The 23,546-nt window shown below is 42.4% G+C and overlaps 1 protein-coding gene across 2 annotated transcripts in view; it reads right to left on the bottom strand.

The window, feature by feature from the left end:
* The window catches only part of Grid2 (glutamate ionotropic receptor delta type subunit 2), a 1,427,031-nt gene that overhangs the window by 5,681 nt on the left and 1,397,804 nt on the right, over positions 1–23,546 (bottom strand). Inside the window, exon 16 of one of the 2 annotated variants that reach the window (XM_052719854.1) lies at positions 4,975–5,030. The exons of the other annotated variant lie outside the window; for it this stretch is intronic. Within the exon in view, the coding sequence (XP_052575814.1) occupies positions 5,010–5,030 (21 nt within the window). The 3' untranslated portion in view covers positions 4,975–5,009. The remainder of the gene's footprint in view (positions 1–4,974; positions 5,031–23,546) is intronic. 2 annotated transcript variants of the gene reach the window in all.

Raw genomic sequence — 23,546 nt, 5'->3', positions numbered from 1 at the left:
GACTTTAGTCAACCTCAGGAGGCGTCAGTTTCCTCCTGACTTCTGCGTCTTTGTTGGGAGAGCTTGTGTCCAAGTCTTACGGTTAGTAAAACTTTTGCTCATCTTACACAGTTTAGAAAAGAGGAAGTGCTTCTCATTGTGTTAGCGGAAAGGTAGCACTTATCAGTTAATTGAATTAAATATCCAGTTTTTTTTTTTTTTTAACAGTGTAAATTATTTGATTGAGCTCAGTGTGGAAACCAGCCCTGAAGTCTCAGAAGACATCAGAATTAACCAGAGAGCTCCTGAGCATGCCCTTTGAAAAATCAAAATAAAACAAAGAGATATTAGATCTTGTCAGTAAGTAGGTTTGGGGAATACTGATCTTAAGTAATCTTGTTGAACTGTGTTTGTGACACGAGACTATTGTTTTCCTTTGTGGTTCTGGAAGTAGAACTTCGGCCTCATGCATGATGGACCAGAGCTTTACCACTGAGCTAGTGCCCCAGACCTGAGGTAAGTCTTAGAGTATGTCTTCTTGACAGCCTGTAGAATGGTGCTACACTGAAAATTCTGGAGTAGCAACTAACAGGAACTGCTTGTTTTATTTTTTAATGCATTTTCTCTATAAAATGGAACAGGTTAAGAAATTATTTATTTATTTACACATTGTAAACAAATTAAGCTAAATATTTTGGAAAATAGGAAATGTGTAAAAGGCATAAATTTTGATCTTAATAGGCTTGTAACTTAATTAGGGAGATAGTTCTATCATACATAACATACCATTAAGCATTAAGATGCTTAATTCAATATTTGCTGATTCCTTCTAAGTATTGGGGTAAATAGTTCATATTAATGGATGCAGTTATTGCAGAAAGGAAGGTAAAATATTGGAATAACAGAAGAGAAAATCAAGGAGATGATGTGCTTTATGGTTTTTTGTTTTTTTTTTAGAGTTTTGAAAGGTTGAGTGTATCTCTTAATTAAGGAAGAGTACACAAAACTTGTTGGGCCTTTAAGCTCCTAGAAACTGGAAGTAGCGTGAAGACAATACTTTAGCATATTGTAAAATGCCAAATATATTTATCACATATCTTGAGGCCTTTATATATAAGATCAGAGTTATAGAAGGATAGTTCTAACTCATTTGTCCTCTACATCTACTAGTGTTCTTCTTACCCAGTTTTTTTTTTTTTTATCATGAGCTGCTTGACTATTATCTGTGATTGGGATGGCAGAGATAGTGTTTTGCTTACTTTTATATGCTTGGAAATTAATATGTTTACATCTACAAAATCTGATGCATGGTAGATCCTGGTAAGTCTTTTCTGGCCATGTAAATATTGATGAAAAATTACAAGGCAGAAAATTGTGTATGCATATGCGCTCTTAACTGCTGAGGCATCTTTCCAGCCCTTCACTGAAGATTTTTAATGGAAATGAACAGAAATGTTGAAGTTCTAGTTATGAAAAACATCAAAATGGTTGCAATATGTAGTTTGTGGTAAAATAAAGATGAATCAGGGATCATTTGATATTGTTTAAGCAATCTCATTGTGAAGCAACGAGGGCCTCGAACCAGATACAAGGTGTTATGACAGAAGGACACAGAATACAGATGCTAAGTGAATTGGTATCTGGACATGGCTGGAGAAGCATGAGTTGAAAATGGCTTTAATGACAATAGCTATAGTCTATGGAGTATTTATTCATGGTTTCACACAACACTTGCCTTAGTATTGAATCTTGTTTATTCACCACAGTCCAGGAGATGATTATGATTATCATTCTCATTTCAGTGATGAGAAAATGGTAGTGGCTCATAAAATTACCTCAAGACCACACCACTATGAAGTGGGAGTCAGGGTGGCAGCCAGACCTACTCACCTCCAGAGGCTTTAATCTTAGCACTGGTTAATACACAGCTAATTGCTTTTTGAGCGATAGAAACATTATGAGATGAGATTGTTTGGGGGATAGTAAGGTTTTTGTGTCTTTGGGAAAGATGAGCATCCCAAACTAAGCTTCAGGTTTGACTTAGGAAATGATTAGTTTTGCAAATGGGCTAATAATACATCACTTGGCACATAGCCATTGTAGTCATGTTAAGGTCATCCTGCCTCTGTGAAGACAGAAACCACAGGAAGATGGAAATGTCTGCTACAAGCACACCCAAGCCAAGGCCTGGATGCATGAAGGCATGTTTCTGCAAGCTGAGAGCATAATGCTGCTCAGAGGACTAATGATAAAGCAGAGTAGCTTAGGATCCCCAACACTTCCAAAGCCTCCATATGCCTCTGATTTGGGGGTCACACAAAGGCTGGTGTTTGCTTTTCTTCTTTGTTCCAACTCAGTGAAGATGTGATTCCTGTACAGCCAGAAATGATACAGGCAACTCATGGGGTAGAGTGCTCATTGTTGGACTTTTAATGTTGTTTTTGTATGTATCCTTTGGGAAAGTCTTCTATTGTTTTTTTCCATTTAGTTTTTTTTTTAAATTACAATGTTGTTTTACACTTTGTGGTATTTAAATGTTAATCAGAAAAACAGTATATAAAACAATTGTAACCACATAATATCATAAAGTGAGTTTTCATGGTGTATGTTTGGTAAGGACTAGTTTTGAAGAGGGAAACAAGTGGACCCGACTGGCAGCCTGCAGCTCCTCACAGCATCAGTTCTTGTCACCTTGGTTGCACTTTGTCTCAGGACAGGCTTTTAAAAACATTAATGACATGGCAAAATTTTATTTTTATGTTATTGACTTGCTACAGCATCAGTCTTTCATGTGATGAGCCCTGGACTCTAAGGTATCTGAAATTATTAATTAGTTCATGTTTAAGAAAACTGAAGGAGAAAACCCCAGAGAACAAGCTTCCAAAGACTATGGTAATTATTTAAGGCTTCAATGATGAGCTCCATCTCAACAGGACGTTGAATTTTACTCTCACTGGAGCCTGCTGGCAGAATGAAGCACTCGGTAAGGAAGCCTGTTGGACAGTGCTGGGCACTGGTCACTCGGAAACCTAACACACTCACCTCCGTGTGTGCGTGATCTTTTAATACGAAAAGTTTAGTTTGAATGTCTAATTCTGATAAACAAAAGCAATATGCAAGAATAATATTATTACTATGTAGGTATGCCTCTAGTGGAGAGATAATAAGTAAAAACAGAAGTAATTCAATCATAATAAGGTAGCAAAACATAGTAAAGGTAAACAAAACCGGAAACAAATATGATGGACTATTACACACACATTATATATACTCTTTAAGTTGTTCATTGGTGTATCAGCCTATAACTTTTTGGACATTGGACAAAATTTGAACACACTAACATACTAACTATAACCGTCATTCATAGCAAAACAATTGCACCGCCATCCTGAATGTGCTTCTTTTGTGGTTTCTCTCTGCAAGTTCATCTCTTTCTGTTCACTGTTGTCTCACCTCCAAAGCACAGTTTAAAAGCCATTCATTTCATTGCAGAATTGCAACAAAGTCAGGCTTGGCCTTGTGCTTTCTGTCTCTGGAAAATGTGTTCTGACATTCGGCACTGTCATCCTAAGGGGAGAGTGAAATGTGCACAGGAGACTGACCATCATGACGTGATTTTAAAGTGTCTACCCTGTCAGAATTGGGGGGCTTCCTTCCCAAACTGAAATTAGCATAAAGAAGTATTGCCCTTGTCTCTTTAGTTTTGAGGTCATTTGCGGTAGATAAATACTCATGTTTTGTATTTACCCTATAAAACATAACTTTTTTTTTGCAGAGAAGTAATCATTTTTTTCTTGAAATATATTAAGCACATATACAACATTGTAAGCATAAGCTGTGAATATCACAGGCTTGGTAAGTGCAGGAGTGGAATTTAAATGCTGTAGCAAAGAGGTTAAAGCAATGCACAATTACAAGATTTAGATGTTAACACTAAACTCATTCACTTGGGACTCTGTCCTGTTAGCAATTTTCTTCTTAACTCTTGTGAGGTACTAGTGATCACTCTCATGAGATGTTTTTGTTGTTGTTGTTAAGTGTACAGTTGTCTCTCTCTCTCTTTTACACACACACGTAAATACAGACACACAGGCACTCACACATCGAGTCAAAGTCAATGGCAGTGGGTGGTTTATGTCAGGACTGGTTTTGACGCCCCTCTCCCAGAATAAGATAAATGTAAGTGATGAGCTCCTGGGGTTGGTTGAACTCATTTTGTATTCAACACTCTGCCTGGCCCCTTTCTCATCTCTTTCTCCCTGTCTTTGTATGTTCAAGCCTACTTGAGTTTCTTTTTTCTTTTGTAGAACTTGGTTCTTTTGATGTGCTGCAGGGCACGCCCTGCAGCAAAGAGCACTTGCCAGGAATCGGAAACATCAGCACACAGCTCTGAGAGGCTACTGTACAATAGCCAGCCCTGCAGCCCAAAGCAGAACCTTTTCTCTCTCTCCTAAAACAGCAATGCTCAGTGTATTCCACAACTGTGATTTTTAAAGGGACAAGAGCTCCACTGTATAAGTGCAAAGCACAGATTTGATGAGTGTTTAACCTGGTTGACCAGGTAGTAATCTAACATGAGATGTGTCTGTATGGATTATATACTCATTACTTCAACTGAACTTGTCCTGCTGTTCTAAGTGAATTTATTTCGGCTCTACTGCTCCTGCACTGTCAATATGTGTGAGAACTGTGGTGTCAAGATGTGTGGGTCCTGGGTCACCTACTTCTCTTGGTTGTTTTCCCCCCAAATCGTGTAAGAGTGTGCAGTGCTTTAACAATCTGCTTGTGGACAAAGGTGAGCGGGATGAGGTGTAAGTATTGCAGAACTACTGTTAGGGACACCGTCTACATCATCGCCTCCATCTTTCACAGAGAGACTAGAGAGCAGCAGGCGTTAATCATTTCACATCCACAAGCAGCGCTTCTACCGCAGGAGTTAAAAACATTCAGTCAAGCTGTTACATTCTACTGAAAAAACCGTCTGTGTTTACTCACATAGATTTTTATGTGTCAAATCTTTCAGGACTATGTCATTGAATTAGAACTTGGAACTGAAAATCAAAGGAACAAAACAAAGCAGAACATAAGGGAAAATAGTGCAGTTTAAGTTTATACACACAAAAACGTATCCAGCCTAAAACTTCCAAGGAAAACTAAAATTTAAATAACAGTTAACTTTAACTTTTCCCAGGCATTTAAAAGAAAGTTGTTTTTTTTTTTTTTATTAAAAACAAAAACAAAATAATTAGAAAAGCAAGCTCGATAGAAATTTGGTGATTTTCTAAGTTGACTGACTTGGAAAACCACCCTGTACGATAGACACTTTGTTTAATTTTGCCTCGACACTGAGCTCACTCTCGTGTGAGCTCAAAGCCAGCATTACTGAAAAAGTTGTCATTGCTGAAAAGTTGATCTCTGAAAAAATGCAAATTTACTAGCAAATATTTACTTCCCACTGTTTGGGATTCAGGTTTTTAAGCCCACTGAACACTAGTGGTATGTCTGTGCTTGTGACATTGCTGAAAAGATCTAGAGAAATAATTTTAGTGGCAATGCTACAATAGTTCCATATTCTCAACTTATTTCATGCTTAGGTGATAAATCAACCAACCAGAAGATGGTTATATTTTTCAACACTGATTTATATATATATATGTGTGTGTGTATGTATATATAGGTAAGTATATATAGATAGTATGTATATATAGATAAGAAAGCGAAGACAATCCAATTTTTTAAATCCAGGCAGAAAATATGGAATAATTCTTGTAACAAATTCACACACACACAAACACACACACACACACACACACACACACACACACACACACACACACACACACACCCCAAAATGACTGCACACTCCCTTGCTGACTACAGAGCATCCCTTGTCTTCAGTGTGCTGCTGAGTCACCGCTGGCGGATCCATCCTAAGCTGAGCATCCTTTACAGCACAAAGAACCTCTGGCACTAGCGAGACTCGTGAAACTCATTGTCACCTGAAAAGTTCTTAAGGGCACAGGCACAGAGAAGAGGGCCCCTGACGCACTCTTGTCCCGGTGGAGTCATGAATGCATCCCGTTTCAAGATCACACATTTCTGAAATTAGATGTTTCCCAAGTGTTGGAGCTTACATTTGGTCCGATGTACAGGCCCACGTTAGACACTGCAGTGCTTCAGTGTTGGGGGGGCGGGGCGGGCTGTGGCTGTACGAGTCAGCTCACACTGCCCATCCTGAGTCAGATCAGGCTGCCCATCCTGGCTTGTCACACCAGTGAAAGGCTGGCTTGTGACTCAGCAGTGTTGGGGCCTCCTGGGGCAGGGAGGATTGCTGTTCTCTGCACCACACTGATCCAAAGTAGATTGTGTATTTGGAGTAGAAACTCATCTTGCTATGGGTAGTTGTTTCCCGTATCCCTCTTTCCTGCAGAGCTGCTGTATTTGACCTACAAGATTTCAGAGCGAGTTGGCATTTATAAGAATAACTGTAGTGGGTAGCCATTCCAGCTTTGATCTGGAAGTTCCAACCCCCATTGAGACTTCGGCAACTGTCACGCCTACAAGGCGGGGCCAAGGGAGGTGCCTGGAGACCTGAGACCTGGATGGGCGGGGCTCTGACTCGGTTCCGGGACCTTGGACGGTGAAGGTGGGCCAAGCAGAGCTCCAGAGAAGACCGCTGGACTGCGATACACCTTCCCCAGACCCCGCGACCTACCTATCCCTTAACTTGTAAGTTACGCCATTAAATAAATCTCCTTTTAACTATGTGGAGTGGCCTTAATAATTTCACCAATATCTGGCGCCCAACGTCAGAGGTTAAGAGTACTGACTGCTCTTCCAATGGTCCTGAGTTCAATACCCAGCAACCATATGGTGGCTCACAACCATCTGTAATGAGATCTGGTGCCCTCTGGTTGGAACTTCCAGATCAAAGCTGGAATGGCTACCCACTACATCTAACATCTTGCCGGGCGGTGGTGGCACGCCTTTAATCCCAGCACTTGGGAGGCAGAGGCAGGTGGATCTTTGTGAGTTCGAGGCCAGCCTGGTCTACAGAGCTAGATCCAGGAAAGGAGCAAAGCTACACAAAGAAACCCTGTCTCGAAAAACCAAAAAGAATAACACCTGGTCTATACTCTATCACAAACTGAGTGTTCCTATTTTTAAAAATATGGAAATTTCAAGTCAGGCTTTTGAAATGGACTGATGCATTTCAGGTCTAGAGGTGTTTCACTTTCATTCACCAGTAGCTAAAACCAGATTTCTTTGTTGTTAAACTAAAAATTATTACAGCCTTCACAGGGTATGGTGGCACATGCCTTTATTGGGAGGCAGAAGCAGATGGATATCTATGAGTTCAAAGCCAGCCTGGTCTGTGTATCTGTGAATTCCAGGCCAGCCAGAACTACACAGTGACAATTTTGTCTAATAACAGCAACATATTACAGCTATAGCTATGCCAATAGGAACTGTTTAGGAAAAAAAGACACCTGTCAATATATTCAGATATTTTTCTCTTAGTAAATGACAATTGGGCTGGGTGGTGGTGCACGCCTTTAGTCTCAGCACTCAGGAGGCAGAGGCAGGCAGATCTCTATGAGTTTGAGGTCAGCCTGGTCTACAGTGTGAGTTCCAGGACAGGCCCCAAAGCTGCACAGAGAAACCCTGTCTTGAAACAACAACAACAACAAAATGACAATTGAATTAGAAATAAGATTCTTGAATTTAATATTTTAACTATGTTTTATATAAAACATTACAAAAGGAGTCGGAGAATACACTTGAGATAAGATATACCGCTAGCTAATACAGAATGATCACTTTACTGATGAAGTTTTACCAAATAAACATGTAGATTTTAGGGATTAGAGTTATGCAATAATTGAATTATTTGAAATTTTAGTTACTATCTTTCAAAGCTTTGTTTCTGTTTATTATTTAAATCTATTTACACAATTTAATATTTTCAATTCTTTGTTTTTATCATCACTCTCTAAGCCCCAGTAACTCTGACTGAGAATAATCTAGATTTTTTTTTTAAAGAAAACAGTGGGCTGTGTGACTCTTGAGGTCATGACCTCCTTTTCGGGACTCCAGGGACCAGCTATTTCCAATCTTTCTTCTATAATAAAGGAGATGGTCTTGGGGGTTTGTGCCTGGAATAATCAGCATAAGGCTGAAAGAGCAGTCCCAATGCTGTCCTGTTTTGATCACCATGCTGCAATGTCTTATTTACGGCGGTCACTTACAGACCCCTTCACCATCACACCACCACCATGAGGGAGGCAGGCCTTCACAGATCTAGTAAAGCAGAGATGAGGAAACCTGTGAGAGAGGGAGGGCTGATCTTTAAACCGGTGTGTGTGCTCAAGGGCACCTCCTTTTCATGGACAAGACACATACAGTCTGGCCTCCTGTTTCCCAGTGAGGCAGCCGCTGCATGTTTCCTTTCCCCATTTGATTGTCTTTCTCGCCTTTTCCTACCCCTGGGATGTGACCAGAGGACACCGTGTCACTGACGTTTCTAGTGTAGCTGACTTCCACAGCAACAGCATGCAGCACATGCTGGCTGTGTGGATGAACCCAGGTCTTCAGTCTCAGTCTACATCAGTGGTCTTCAACCCCCCGAATGCTGCGACCCTTTCATACAGCTCCTCATGTTGTGCTGACCCCAACCATAAAACCATTTTCATTGCTACTTCATAACTGTAATTTTGCTACTGTTATGAATCATAATGTAAATATCTGTGTTTTCCCATGGTCTTAGGCAGCCCCAGGAAAAGGGTCCTTCAGCCTCTGAAGGGGTCTGACCCACAGGCTGAGAACTGCCGCTCTAGGAAGTGACAACTGAATGGATATCAAAAGACTGAAATCTCTAAGCTGTAGAAAAGCTTTGAAACATATTTAAGGAACAGATATCTATGCTGTCTGAATTTATACCAGAGCTATTCTGCTGGGAGGAGGGTTCATGAAGGCAGACTGTGGTGACAGCACACAGTGGGTGCACTAGCACTCAGTGGGTGCACACGTGCTCCGTATGATGTTGTTCTTGACTGTCTCCAATGTGGATTGAGACATGTATGTGAAACTCACTCTTAGTTATTACTGTAGGTTGCTTTCACTTCCCACACATGTGTTGACCCACTGAATTTGTGCCCAGGTGCTGAATTTTTACACACAGCCATTGATGTAGGAGGTATCTCTGCATGGACCCCACGCTAGCACCTCAGCTTTTCACTGTCTCAAGCTGAGATGCTGTTGCTTGCAGTTTGAATGGTTTTGCTGCTTCCGGTCGTTTTGAGGAAATAAGATCATTTGGAAAGCCTGGGGTCCCCAGATCATCCCTGTAGATACCTGTGACCTTCCCTCTGCCCCCTTTCACCAAGTTCGATCGGTCCAAACCAATAACTTTCCCACCATTTTGTTCTTTTTGTTTTTAAAGAAAATGTTTCTCACTTTTCCTTCCAAATGCTCCCAGTTTCTCTCTGGCCTCTCTGTCTCTCCAGCTCTCCCATGAACAATGCTGAATTCTAGAAACAGCTAATACACACACACACACACACACACACACACACACACACACACACATACACACACACACACATACACACGCACACACGCACATACGTACACACACACCTACACTGAACAAATGTAGGTAAATTAAATAAATAAAGTGAGGTAATTTAATTTTTAAAAATTTACATCAGAGTATGTGAGTGGGCCTGACCTGATTGGGAGCTCCTCAAGGGGCCTTGGCCCTTTCAGAAGCCCGGGAGATCTCGTGGAAATGGCCACTCAGGTAGGAGCTGCAGGAATGCAGGTCAGCAAACAGACAGGCACCTGCCACACCACCTGCCACATGAGCATTCTGACAACTTTGTGAACCTGGAGGTGAATTCTGGGCTCCAGAACCAAATGCAGTTAATTGACGTCTTGCTCCAGCTCTGTGAGACCTCGAGTAGAGTAGAGGAGGCTTAGGTTCTCTGTCGCACTCTCTCAGGTATTTCTGGTAGCAGCCGAATTCCACAATGGCCTTATGCTGACCAATTGCATTCGCTTACCTCTACTTGTGACTCTTAACTGAGGAGTCATGTGCTTACTCCTGAGTTCATCGCATAATTTCCACATGAAGGTTAATTATATTTATAAAATAATCAGCCTCTACTTACCTGATAATATGGATGTCAATGAAACTCCTAGTGAAAGGATTTTTATTTACTGAGCACTAAAGCAAACGTGGGCTCTTCTATCACGATGAGTATACTGGTCTAGTTTAAGTCAGCCCCAAGCTGGAGTTTAAATTGTAGGTGTGCGTCCTTGTCCTGTCTCTTGTAACTTTTCACATATTGGAAATTTGTCATTAAAGTATAAATTAAGGGCCAGCAAGATGGCTCTGTGGATAAAGGTGCTTGCCACCAAGCCTGAGTTCAGTCCCAGGAACTCATACAATGGAAGAAGAGAACTAACTTCTGGACGTTGTCCTTTGATGCGCGCGTGCATCACACACACACACACACACACACACACACACACACACACACACACATTTTAAAAAGTGAAAACAAAGTGATTTGTATTGGTTCCTTTTTGTAAGTATAATATACAAAGTTATAATATAAGGTGAATTGCCTAAGCATCCTTCTGTAAGTATTTTTTTTTTTGTCGTATTGAGATTTTCTAGGGTGATCTTATCTTTTTGGTCTGGGTTTTGGATTATCCCACCTTTTACAGTCCAGCTATTATTTATTGTGCCAGAAATGTTTTGTGAAAATGAACAAGTTATGTTTACAATACCATTACATATTTCTAAAATTAAATAATCACAACTGTGGTTCTCCAAACACTTCTGTTTATGATTTAAAAAAAAAAAATCTCTCCTATGAAAAGCAGCTTGCTGCTGCCTGAACCTCAGTCTGGGGCTGGTTGCCTTCTGACCTGGGAGGCCATCAGTGGCTGGCAAAGGTAAGCAGGGGTGTGATCTTGAGCGCTCTATGCAAGGACTTGAAGATGATAGATTAGAGACAGCAACTGCGAGTTCCTCTCATCTGGCGCTCAGTCCTCTGATCCTGTGGCTTTCTCCCGAGCCTCCCATTCGTGAAGCATATCATGGAACAACAGATGCGAGCACGCCAAGGCGGGAGGGGGGATGGGGAGCGCAATCAAAGAGACAAGGCAAGATTTACTCCAAGGGGACCGCGGTTCCTTCACGTGGGCTGTTTTATGCAAAGTGAGGCACAAATCACCTGCAGTCGGAAAACTTTGCCAGAGTGCCACACAAGCGAGAGAGAGAGTGGGCAAGCAGCACATTCAAGCGCCGCTTCTCGGGAAGCTTTGAAGAAAGCGGGCAGCGACCCCCATCCTCAAGCATAAATGAACTCTGAACAGACTCATTTGCCATGAAGGATGAGATGCGGAGATGCTGGCGCCTGGGGCTCTGCCTCTCTGCGCCTCCTTCCCTGAGTCGTTCTGGTGGGTTTTTGTGTCCCAAAGTTGTCCCTGTGCAAACAACAGGTTGAATATTGTAGGTGTGGGTTATTAAAGTGTCCCCGGGACAATGGCAGTCTGTGTCCCATTTGTAACGCTTGGATTAATCTTTGGAAAGGGCACACAAAATGTGACATGATGTTGGCTTCCAACATTACTCAGTCTGCATAGCAGCAAATCCTGCCCTGTCTCCCTGGAAATAAAACTCTGCAGCCTGCCCCTGCCATCTCAGAACGACCTATCATTTATGCTGCGGAGTGGGAACACCCCGGTAGCAAGGCTGTGAGTGTGATTTTGTAGTTTGGAGAAACACTCACGATGGAAATAAATCGTTGTCTATCTTGTTCCTAGCTTTCCTAAAGAAAGTTTGCACAGGCAAATCCTATTTTTGTTTTGCCTCCTAGGGAAGTAATGAGAAAGCATTCGCTTTCAAAGAGAGTTCCACGTTAGTCTGGGATCATAACTGCTTCAATGACAAAAGCCCTGTTTGTCACTTCATCTCTTTCCTCCTCATCGTTCCTTTGTGACTTAAGTCTGAAGGGAAGTTCTGTAAAAGAGCCAGTTCCCAAAAAATACACATCGAGTAATAGCTCCTCTTCTTTTTTATGTCCCAGGAGATGCTAAAACCTTGAGGCTCGGTTTCATCTTTTTGACCTCGCATTCTTGGGAAAGAAGTAAACGGCATGGTGGAACCTGGAAAGGGGCCCCTCAAGTCAGTATGTATAAGAACATCTCAATATTATGATTTTGAAAACTAATTCAGAGAGATGGGGGATGGGTGGGTTGGGGACTGAGAGTCGTCAAATGGAATTCCCATAGAACCAAATGGGACAACATTATCTCATACTCAAGATCAACTCTCTGTGTAGGAGAAACGAAGATGCCTAACAACAGAATCTGGGAAAGATGATCAGGCATTCTCTGAGAACAGCAGTTTATAAAAGGTCTGTGCTCACTGTTGGGTCTAGGACAGCTGTGTGTTGTTTATTCATTTACTGCGCTGTATGATGGAGGACTGATATCAAGGAGCCAGGAATGGCTTCCTGCAAATTCACAGTGACTTCTGTCCACATCAAAGCAAGCTGATGCTCACCCTTCATGTAGAACACACTTTTATTTCCTTATTCATTGCTTTTCAATAAGTCAAATTCAGAAACCGCAAAGATGAAGCCAGCTTATGATTAAAATACTGTCTCAATTTGCTTGGCAGAGTGGAAGTCAATACATGATAAAGCCTTTTCTTTATTTAGAAAAGAAACCACTTTTGATGGGGGTGGTTGTGTAGTGGATACAGAGGGCTAAAGCTATAATCCGTACACAGGGGTTCGGAGTTCACCTAGAAGAGTGGGACAGGGCTGTGAAGGGGTCTGTAGATGTGGCCCCATTAGAACAGGTAGTACCTTGGCTGTGACACTTACACGTGGCCCTGAATCTGGCTCTTCTCTACCACTGGGGTAGCACGGCCTGGAAGGGGCGTGCACAAGGGCTCACAGTTGACCTAGCTGCATAGACCAAAACCTGCACCTGGCCTCTTGTGATGACTTCCTCCATGGCTTGATTTTCCACCTGCCATGTGTTTGCTCAGACATCATCTTCTCACACGAGTGGTGATTCAGAATGTCCTGATTTGGGACTGTGGGATTTGAGACATAGTCTCGTATGCTGCAGGCTGGCTCTAAATTCACTGTGTAGCCAAATTTGGCCTCAAAACTCCTGATCCTCCTGCCTCTACCTCCCAAGTGCTGGGATTTCAATACCATCCCTGGCTATGCTGATATTTTTTAAGCTGGGGTACGAAATACTGCAAAAAGCAACATCAAGATTATCATATAAAGAAGTTAGTTGGCACTGGGTCATGTGGCACATGGCCTTAATCCCAGCACTTGGGAGGCAGAGGTAGGGGAATCTCTGTGAGTTTGAGGCCAGCTTGTTTTACATAGTGAGTTCCAGGACAGCCACAGCTACAGAGCTACTTAGTGAGAAACTGTCTAAAAAGCCAGGAAGCGCCTCACCACCTGAGCAAGTTCAAGAAAAGCCCAAGCTGTACAAAACATGTAAGAGACCCTTTACTTTTTCCTCAGCTCTCTGGCCCACTCTCCTATTTTTTAGGAGAGCCTTTCCTTTCTGAACAAACTGTCTCCACGTCTATTTCAAACACATTTCCCTGGTCCATTGCACTCATTGCCCTCAAACTTGAGAGCCTGAGTACTTAGTATGGGCCCCTGGGACACTCTGAAGGGGCCTTCTGAACTTGGGTTCTCACCTATAACACCAGTGGTGTGAAGCATGAGTTCTGTTCTGGGTTGGCTAGAGATAAAGGGGGATGTTGCAAACTATGTGGATGGGAAAGAAAAGAGCCCATTTTACAGTTGGCCAATGCCATCATCAATTTGGGGATGTCAGAATAGAAGAAGACAATAACACCAACAGAGTAAATGAGAGTCCTAGATATGGCCAACCAAAGTGACTTCGAACTGACCCTGTAACGTCTATTTAAAACAATGCCTGAGGCATTGTTTTAAATAGACGACTGTGACGGACCAATCATTCAGGCACTCTAACGGGCTTGAACATCCAGTTTATCTGCTACTAATGGGAAAATAGAATAGGTTTAAAGTCATACTTTTTTTTTTTTCCAAAAGAAGGCTAGTCTTTAGAAACGTTATTACTTGTTGAAAACAATTTAAAACTAAATTTTCAACATATGGAACCACAGCGCCACCATCTGGCTATACAGATGACAGCAGGCATTACAACAACAGGAAGGGAAATGTGGTCTTAAATTTGTCAATTCACTTTAAAAATTAAAAATCTTTTTAACCTTAGCACAGGATAGTGATCCAGCTAATTAGATGGATAAAACAGGAGGATCGCAAGTTCAAAGCCAGACTGGGCTACAGAGTGAGTCCATAGCCTGGAAAACATAGCAACCCCTACTCTTACAATAAGGAATAAAAAGGACTGGGATACAGCCCAGGGGTGGGCGCTTGCCTAGCATCCGAGGGGTCCTAGGCTGGACAAAGTTAGCAGTCTAGTAAAGTTAGCAGTCTTCTTTGCTTCTGATAGAAAATAAATGGCTTTTAACACACCCCCTTTAACCTGGTGTTAGTCTGTTGCTATTTGTGTAAACAGGCTGGCCTCACTGATATCCCATCTGCCCGTGGGCATGGGGTTTGAGAATGTGGCTGACATTCTTCAAGTTCTGCAGCTGATTAAGATGAAACACAGCCCAATGACAGAACACGTTTGACCTTGACTTAAGGTGCACACTTAAAATTCTTCTTTCGGACACACAATTTATAGTTCTTTCCATTTATCTGAAGTCCAAATGTCCTTTGAAATAACTTTATAATTGTAGTTTTGTGAATACAGACAATCTCTAAGCACTGGGGTGATAATATCTGTGTTTTCATCAGCACACTCCTCTCAAAGAGAATTCTTATGATTGGCTTTAAAGATAAAAAGTCAGGTTTCCCTGTAGTCCTCACTCATGTAGGATCTATCTTTTTTTGTTTGTTTGTTTGTTTTGTTTTGTTTTTCGAGACAGGGTTTCTCTGTGTAGCTTTGCCCCTTTCCTGGATCTCGTTCTGTAGACCAGGTTGGCCTCGAACTCACAAAGATCCGCCTGCCTCTGCCTCCCAAGTGCTGGGATTAAAGGCATGCACCACCACCGCCCAGTGGATCTATCTTTTGACTGACAAATGTTGTGTTAAATGGAAATGTTATTTTAACACTATTTGGAGATGACTGTGAACAAGGACCTGAGCTAAGGGCTTTACATTGATTAAAAAATAAATACTGTCAACAGTGCTCTCAGGAATGTGGTCACCATTTCCACTCTACAGATGAAGAAAACGAAAGAGACTCAGGGTAGCTTGCCTAAGATAGTAAGTCGACCTGTCACTTCCCAGAAGCTCCACATGGGGGCGTAGGTGAGGAGCATTGTCAAGGAGGTCACAGGAAAATTGATTGTGGATTCCAGTCCTGTGCATGTGCATGTGTGGTGTGGTGTGCCACGTCCTACAAGTATACCAATATTGATTAGACTATGCAATAAAAACAAGGTTTGTGACAGAATGAGGTTGTGATGGCGTTCTGACCAATTGGCTTCCTTCGGTTAGGATATGTGACCTACTGATGTCCATCTACACTGTGAAATGATTAGATGAACTAATACCCCACCCCCTCATACACTTACTGTTTGTGTGGAAACTGAGGCTCTTGTTTTCTTATCCTGAGATTTCAGTTCCCAGTGTTTCAGTGGAAACTTTGTTTTTATGTTTTCAAGGTCCTGCTGTGTAAGTTCACCCAGGTATTTTACCTTCTTATCAAATATGATGTTCCTAGAGCTGAAGATCATCTTTTGCCTCATACTCAAACATTTCACCTAGTCTGTGCTCCTGAAGACTTTGCTTTGAATCTTTGTTTGATGTTTACCTTCCTACAGTCATACCAGCAGCCTTAACAGACATTGTTAGTCAATGCAAGATTCAACAATCCCTAAAGTAATAACCAACTGCCTTCCCATACTCCATGCTAGCTTTGGTACTAAGGAAAATGTATCAGTGAAAACGAATCACTGTACAAATCAGTGAAAGCCTCTGGCCCCAACTTGTATACCTTCGGTGGATGGAGAAAGCCACAAGATGTGGGGAAGTGATATGGTCTCTTTGGAAGCCATGTAAGGGGAAACTCCATCTGGCAAAGAAGATGACCTGAATTTGGGGTGCAGTGGTTATAACCAGCCTCACCTTGGATGATGGCTTTACTTCTTAATTCTGTCCTCTAGACAGACCCATGTTGATCATCTATGATCCAGTCATCAGCTCTTTTCTCCCAATATGCTTTGCTTTAGATTTTACAGTCATCTTTTTAAAAGCCTATTTATGATTAGACAGCTGTAAAGTTCCCTAATGTCCCCATCTCTTTATGGCAGTCAGGGCAGATGCTCAGCAAAACTGCTTTGACTGACCATGGGACAAGCCAACAGAACATGGCTAGACATGTCTTGTGTTACTTTAGGTGTGATTCAAAATAGGCCTGAAGTTTTCCATTATTCTTCCCATCATCTTCCATGTGTTCCTATTACCTCACCATTCACTTGGACTTAAAAGACCTCACTCCAAATTCCCAGAGCAGAATAAAGCCGTCAGATCGAGAGCCAGGGATCCAGTTTAGGGGAGGGGACTAGAGCCTCTGACGAGCCACTGGAAACCCAAGGCCTTTTAATGCTAGGCAAGTGCTCTACCACTGAGCTGTATTCTTGCATTTCCATTTCTTCTTTTCTTTTCTATTTTCCATTTTTTTCTTTTATTGAAAATAAGTTTTTTTTTTCATATAATGTATTCTGGTTATGGTCTCCCTCCCTCTACTCCTCCCAATTTCTTCCTCCCTCCCCTCCTATCTAGATCAATTTGCTTTCTGTCTCTCCTTAAAACAAACAGGCACCTAGGGAATAATAATAATAAAATAAAATAAGGGAGGTAGAAAAACAAGCATATTGGAATATGACAAAACAACCAAACAAGAAAAAGAGCCAAAGAAAAAAGCAGAAGACACGCATATCGTTGCAGAGACACACATGTCCACACACCCAGGAATCCCACAGAAACCCCAAGCAGGAAGTCATAATATATAGGCAAAGGACCTGCAGGGTAGGAAAAAAGAAAGATAGAAAAAAGAACGATAACAATAAAAATTCCTTGACTTAACATTATGAGACAATGAGCCTCTAAAGGTGCTAATGAACTCGTTTAGTGTTGGCCCTCTACTGCTGGACATGGGGCAGGCCCTTAAGAGTGGTTTGTTTCCCCAGTGAGACTCCTAGAAGGAAACCGATGGTTCATTTACACCTGGCTACCCATTGGAGACAGCTTTTAGTTTAGGGATGGGGATATGTGTCCGCTTCTCCTCTCAGCTCCAGGACCACATCTAGTGCAGACCCATGCAGGCTCTGTAAGTTCATATTTGTGCCAGTCCCGATGTGTCTAGAAGGCCTTGTGTGTCACATTTCTGAATTAGTCCTTTGGGATGGTCACTCGGTGTATTTTGATCATATTAATCCCCACTTCCTCCCTACCCCTCAGCTTCGTGGTGTGTGTTCTTAAACCTCTCAGGTCCAGTTTGTGCTGGCCGTTTTCTTGGATGTGTGGCCTTCCACCGCAGCAGAGTTGACCTGCCAGGGACCATGCTGTCAACAGAAAGAGACTCTCTTCCCGGCAGCTGTCAGTGGACGGTGGAGTCTCAGTTAGGGGTGGGACTTGGTGCTGGGGTTTTGTGTGGCTTGACCTTGTATAGCTCTTGTGCATGCTGTCACAAGCACTGTGAGTTCACATGTGTACATGTCCTGCTGTGATTGGAAAACACTATCTCCTTGTGCTCACCCACTGCCTCTGGCTCCTACAATCATTCTGCCTTCTCTTCCGTGATGCCCCCCTCCACCCCCAGTGCTGGGGGAGGGCTGCAATAGAGATGTCCCGTTCAGTGCTTCTTTCAGTGCTCATCAGAGAAACTTCTTTGGAGAAGGGGATTAACACAGAGACTCACAGTTGGTCAAGGGATAGAGGGAAAGAGACTGTGGAGTGCTCAGTCCTAAATGGGACCAATAGACCACACTCCGTTCTCTTCTCTGTTTGTTCCCTTCTCTCTTCTCTTTTCCTTTCCTCTCTCTTCTTCCCCATCACCCTCCCCCTCCCCCTCATGCACACAAACACCAACATGTTCTCACAAGGTAACCTAGATTGCCCTTCCACTCACAATCCTCTTGCCTCAGCCTCCCAACTGCTGGTGTGCACTTTGGAATATGGGTTCTGAATCATCACATAAAAAACGATCCTCTGATTTCTGTATGTTTTGTGTGATTCAAAAATATTCTACTGGGCTAAGCCACTGAGGTTTTGGTGGGGCAAAGGGACGTAGTTTCCGGCAGATCGACTTATTTCCTTTAATGTGGCTTCTGTCTTCTTCACATACTATTGAGCACTACTTTAAAGACTGGTTTTTGTTTAGTACTACTCCGAATGGTCACTCAACTACTTTTGCATATGTGTATTAAAGCTACAACTCCTGGGCAATCTGTCAACCTTGCTTTCCCTGCCTACACAAAGGCTGCCAGAGATGATTGAAAAATTCTATCTATGTAGACCGGGCCATCCTAAGGCCAGCTGAATGGTCCACAATGACCACTGGGCCCCTATGTTTCTCTAATGAGTTCCCCTATTCTTTATTCTTACAGCTTTGAACATTCATCTTCACCAGTCATCTGCAAAAAAACCAGAATCCAACAGAGCTTGTGTTCACTGTCCTGCTACTGAACCCAGAAGGTTACATGTAAGCATATCTTCCTTTGGTGTTTCTTTGACATCACGATGAGATTGTCATTGCTTTCCTGGAGGACTCATGCCACGGACCCCACCCCTTTTCACATTTTTTATTCTCCACCTGTTGCTGCATTTTTAATGTTCCTTATGACAGCAGCCTCCTCATTTGCATAAAAATCCTCAAGTCTCCCCTACTCTAGCACAAGTAAGCAAATAAATGCGTATTCTTCAGCCTTTCTTGCTTCATCATCATGCTGCAATCTCCTTATTCTTCCCTTGTCCACATCTGTAGCCTGGCTTTGCTTTCCAGCATCTCTAACCCTCCTCCTCCTTCTTCTGAACACTATTCTTACCAAAGTCCTTAGGCCCTTTCAGGTTACTGGTTCTAGTAGGTAGCCATGTTCTCTGAGTACCTCACAAGATTGACTGACTATTCCTACTGAAAAAAAAAAATCCTTCTCTTGACCCCTGGGGACTCTCATTCCTCTGTTCATTCTCCCTGTTCTCTATCAGCGACTTGTTGGGTTTTTAATGCATGCTTTTCTCCTTTGATAAAGGTCCTTGGTTCTGTTCTTGAATGAACTTGGTGTTAAAAAGGCTCACATATTCCTCACCTCATTTGTCACCTCTTCAAACTCAGTTGCTTTGGGGTATACCTGAAGCCCAAACCCCTGATCCTTCACAAATCTCTCTTTCTACCTCTCCCCTTGAGACTAGAATCCTACCCTCTCACTGGAGTACTGCAAGGATTCCCAGCAGGACAAACCCTCACATCTTGTCCCGCTCCCAAACTGTCCGGTTGGGCAGGGACACTGCCTCTTTGAGACAGGAATATGATCAGCCACTACTCCACGGTCAGTGCCCACAAAGCATTTCTGAAAATGCAACCTACAGATTCTTCGACAGACTTTATGAGGAGCCAGGATCTCTCCTGCTGCTTCCAGCAACTCTCAGTTCATTTCTTTTCCATCCATTTCCAGCTTGGCTCTCCTTCTTCCTGTCCTCGGAACAGATGCTGTTCCCTGACCTCAGGTCTCTGTTCATGCTGGCTGTCCAGTCTGAACGGGCCCTATTTCCTTTGCCTGGTGAACTCCCACTAATCCCTCTGGTTTAATTTAGAATCTGATCCTCTTGGGAGCTTTGCTGAGCCCTGTTCTGAGTTGCAAATCACCTTTTATGTCCTCAGTGATAGCACCTTTCACAATTTATGGCCATGGCCTGTTAAGTTGTCTGTCTGTCTTCCCCAGGAGACTGTAAACATCACCTTGATTCTAGTATTCACAGCTGTTCAGAAATGGACTGGGTTTTGTAAAAGGCATGCAACCCAAATGGCAGGTGGGTGACTCACTTAGATTTTTATAGTTGTGTCATTTTCTGTCCTTACTGTTCTTCACAGGCTGTATGTCCCGCCCAAGCTACTTCATCTTCCTGAATACGAGCTGTGCATCTGTCCTCTGTGATGTGCATCATCCCTTTCCCTTTTTGTAAAAAATGTGTTTCTCTGTACTGCACATGTGGACATTATATTCAGTTTTTAAGGCCAGCTTCCAAAACAATCTTCCCCATAAAGTACTTTATCATCCCAGGTGAAAGAAGACATGGCCTTCCGCTGAATTCTCAAACCTTATGGCCTATTTCAGGTATCAGTCAGACATCATTTTTTATAGTGGTGGTGCTGTCTTCCAAGAAAGCAAGATCTGGGAGAGTAGCCTTGCTGTGGGATGTCTTTCTGTATGCTGTGAATCTGTATTGCTCCCGTTTGTTAATAAATAAAGCTGCATTGGCCTACAGCAGGGCAGGACGGAGCCAGACGGGAAATCCATGAGAGATAGAGAGAGAAGAAGGCAGAGTTGGGGGAGGCGCTCTGAGCCGCTGCCACAAGAAGCAAGATGTGAGAGAACAGGTGATGTCACGAAGCCGTGTGGCAAAACATAGATTAATAGGAATGGGTTAAGCTAAGTTGTAAGAGTAAGTAAGTAAGTAAGTAAGTAAGTAAGTAAGTAAGTAAGTAAGTAAGTAAGTAAGTAAGAAGCCTAAGCCATAAGCCATACAGTTTGTAATTAATGTAAGCCTTTGAGTGATTATTAAGCAGCTGCAGGACTGTGGGTGGGAGAGCTTTGTCCAGAGAAGCTTTCATAGCTTACATAGTCTTCTCTCCCTTCTCTGAAATCTTTGTAATTTGCTGTGTCAGTTTTCTGGAATACAACAGAGTCTGCTCTGTGGTGGAGTTGTGCACAGACATGACACCCTTGAAATAAAACAATACCTTTGAAACAAGAATGGTCTCATGTCTGAGTGTCTGCAGTGCCTGGCGTGTGTGTGTGTGTGTGTGTGTGTGTGTGCACAAGCACATGCCTCTGTGTATGTCTAATGCACTCAAAAAGTATAAAAGAGATGTCAAATACATCAACAAATCAGTTCTTTCTCATCTTTTCTCTGCATGACTTTGTAGGACTTCCCTTTTAAAAGTCCTCTTTCCTATAGCCCACTTTTATTTATTTATTTATAGTTAGTAAACAAGCAACAGATTTCCTTATAGCGTTTTCATACAGTCTTCATTTGGGTTGATTCTGCCCCACCCTGCTCCTCGACTCCTTCTCTGTGGCCTCTGCCCCCACTGCATCTTCCTCCCCCCCAGGATCCCCCTTACAACTTGCATACCGTGTGTGCTCTCTTACCTTTCTTACCTTCTTATCTTAAAGCCTCCTTTGTCGCTCTTGTGGGCCCTTTTCTAGTGTTCTGACCTCTCTACACACCCACTCTCACAGAAACAATACACAGAGCAGTAGAAGCTAGGACCCATACATGAGAGAGAATGTTCACTATTTGTCTCTCTGAGTCTGGGTTACCTCACTCAAGAGTTTCTAGCTCCATTCATTTTCCTGAAAATTTCATGAGTTCTTTTTTCTTTAAGGCAGAAGCATCTCTTTGGTGGGTAGGTGCCACATTTTCGTTATCTACTTCTCTGTTGGTGGCCATCTAGGTGGATTCCATTCCGTTGCTGTCATGAGCAGAGCAGCAATAAGAATGGATGCTCCAGTGGCTAGCATCTGGAGTCCCTGGGGAGTAGGTGTCAGAGTCAGCCCCTACTGTTCAGCCATTTTCCTCTTGTCCCTCATTGCTTGTGTAGTCTCCCTCTGTATCTGCAATTGTCAAAGCCCACTTCCTGAGCTTACACACTGCTCCTCTGGGGCAACTGCCTAGCATTTCCTGTCAGAAGTGTTCAGGAAAGGCTTCACCTAACGTCCCTGCTGTTAGCGAGTGGACCATAGATATGACAGACAAAGTTAAATTGTTGATTGGGTTCACCAGAGAAAAGAGTATAGTAGAGTGGAGAGCTGGAGGAGCGGGTTTGGGAGACCTGTAGCTACAGCAGAAGCTATAAAAAGGGACTGTGGCATTGGAGCAAGAGAGTGCATGCCATAGGAGTTGGTATCCTAATGTATCCACTAGAGGGCACTAAGAGAAGAAAAGGGCCAGAAATGTTGCTGAACTATCAGCAAGGATGACTGTGAACAGGTTTGCTGGCATGTGACTAGGAAGCATAGGTTTGCTGGCTTGTGATGAGGGGGATATCTTTGGTGGCATGTGGGTTAATCTGGCAGGGGAGTTATTGAAAGCTGTTATGTCTTCTAATTCACAATACATAACCACTTATATTCATCTTGCATAATTGTTATTTTCTACTAGTAGTTTCTATTAAAATATACTCAGTTACTGAAGATCTTTATAGTGGACATAGCTCCTTAAAGAATGTGCATGGAGGTAGGAGAATCGTGTATCTCTTTTCACCTCTTGCTGATCCTGGGAAAAGGTGGAAAGGGCATGGATTTGGAAGTAATAGATGTGGATTTGAAGTATGCTTAGCTCACTTGTTAGTCGAGACAACATTCCTGTGTCTCAGCTTTGATATTTTTATGATTTATTTTTATTACTTTTGTGCTCTGTGTCTGTAGGAATGTATGCCTTATGTATACATGCCCAAAGAGGGCATCAGATATCCTGGAGCTGGATTTATAGGCAGATGTGAGCAAATGGCTTTTTCTGAAGACAGTGGATTAGATTTCTCTAAATTTGAAAACCTAGATGAGGATCTGTGTTACAAATTTTTAAGATTGTGATTTAGGAACATATACACCCCCAAACTGCTGAGAAGTTCCTGCATTATGCAGATATTTGAGGCAGAGGATATATACAACTTACATACTATTTTCCTCTATACTAGGGAATCTATAGGGAAGAAGATAGATCATGTACAAGTGTGGCTCTTGTGAGGCAAGAGTAGACTGCAATGAATTGTATTTTCAAACAACCTGAAAAGTGGGTTTACCAAAGTTATATTAAATCTGTACAGATACGTGCTATCTGGTTTTTGTTTGTATTTGACACATGATTTTTTTCCCCCTTACAATTGGGAAAGAGTCTTTGACTTCCTTAAAGGGATCCATCACCATGGCTTCAATGTTGACAGGTGGTAACATTAGCAAGTGCAATTCTGAGTGAAATCCCAGCGGTGGTTTTGATGGCACCTCTTTCGTGAATGCTCCCCACTTGTGAGTGCTCCCTTCTTCAGCTGCCAGCGAGTCAGCTGCGATAGTAGATCAGAGCCATCTTTTCATCTCTTGGAGTATTCTTGACTGCATAAACACATTCTTTCTGAACTCTCAAGTTGAAATAGACTCGGGTCTCAAAGTATACAACAATTTCATTGAACCAAACATGGTTACTGTCAAAGCCATTTGGTTTGACATAGTGTATGTA

Source organism: Peromyscus californicus, unplaced genomic scaffold (assembly GCF_007827085.1).
Source record: "Peromyscus californicus insignis strain IS unplaced genomic scaffold, ASM782708v3 Scaffold_6__1_contigs__length_162567912, whole genome shotgun sequence".
Lineage (NCBI taxonomy): Eukaryota > Metazoa > Chordata > Mammalia > Rodentia > Cricetidae > Peromyscus > Peromyscus californicus.
Note: the sequence above shows the minus strand (reverse complement) of the source record. Positions and strands in the feature narration are given on the sequence as shown.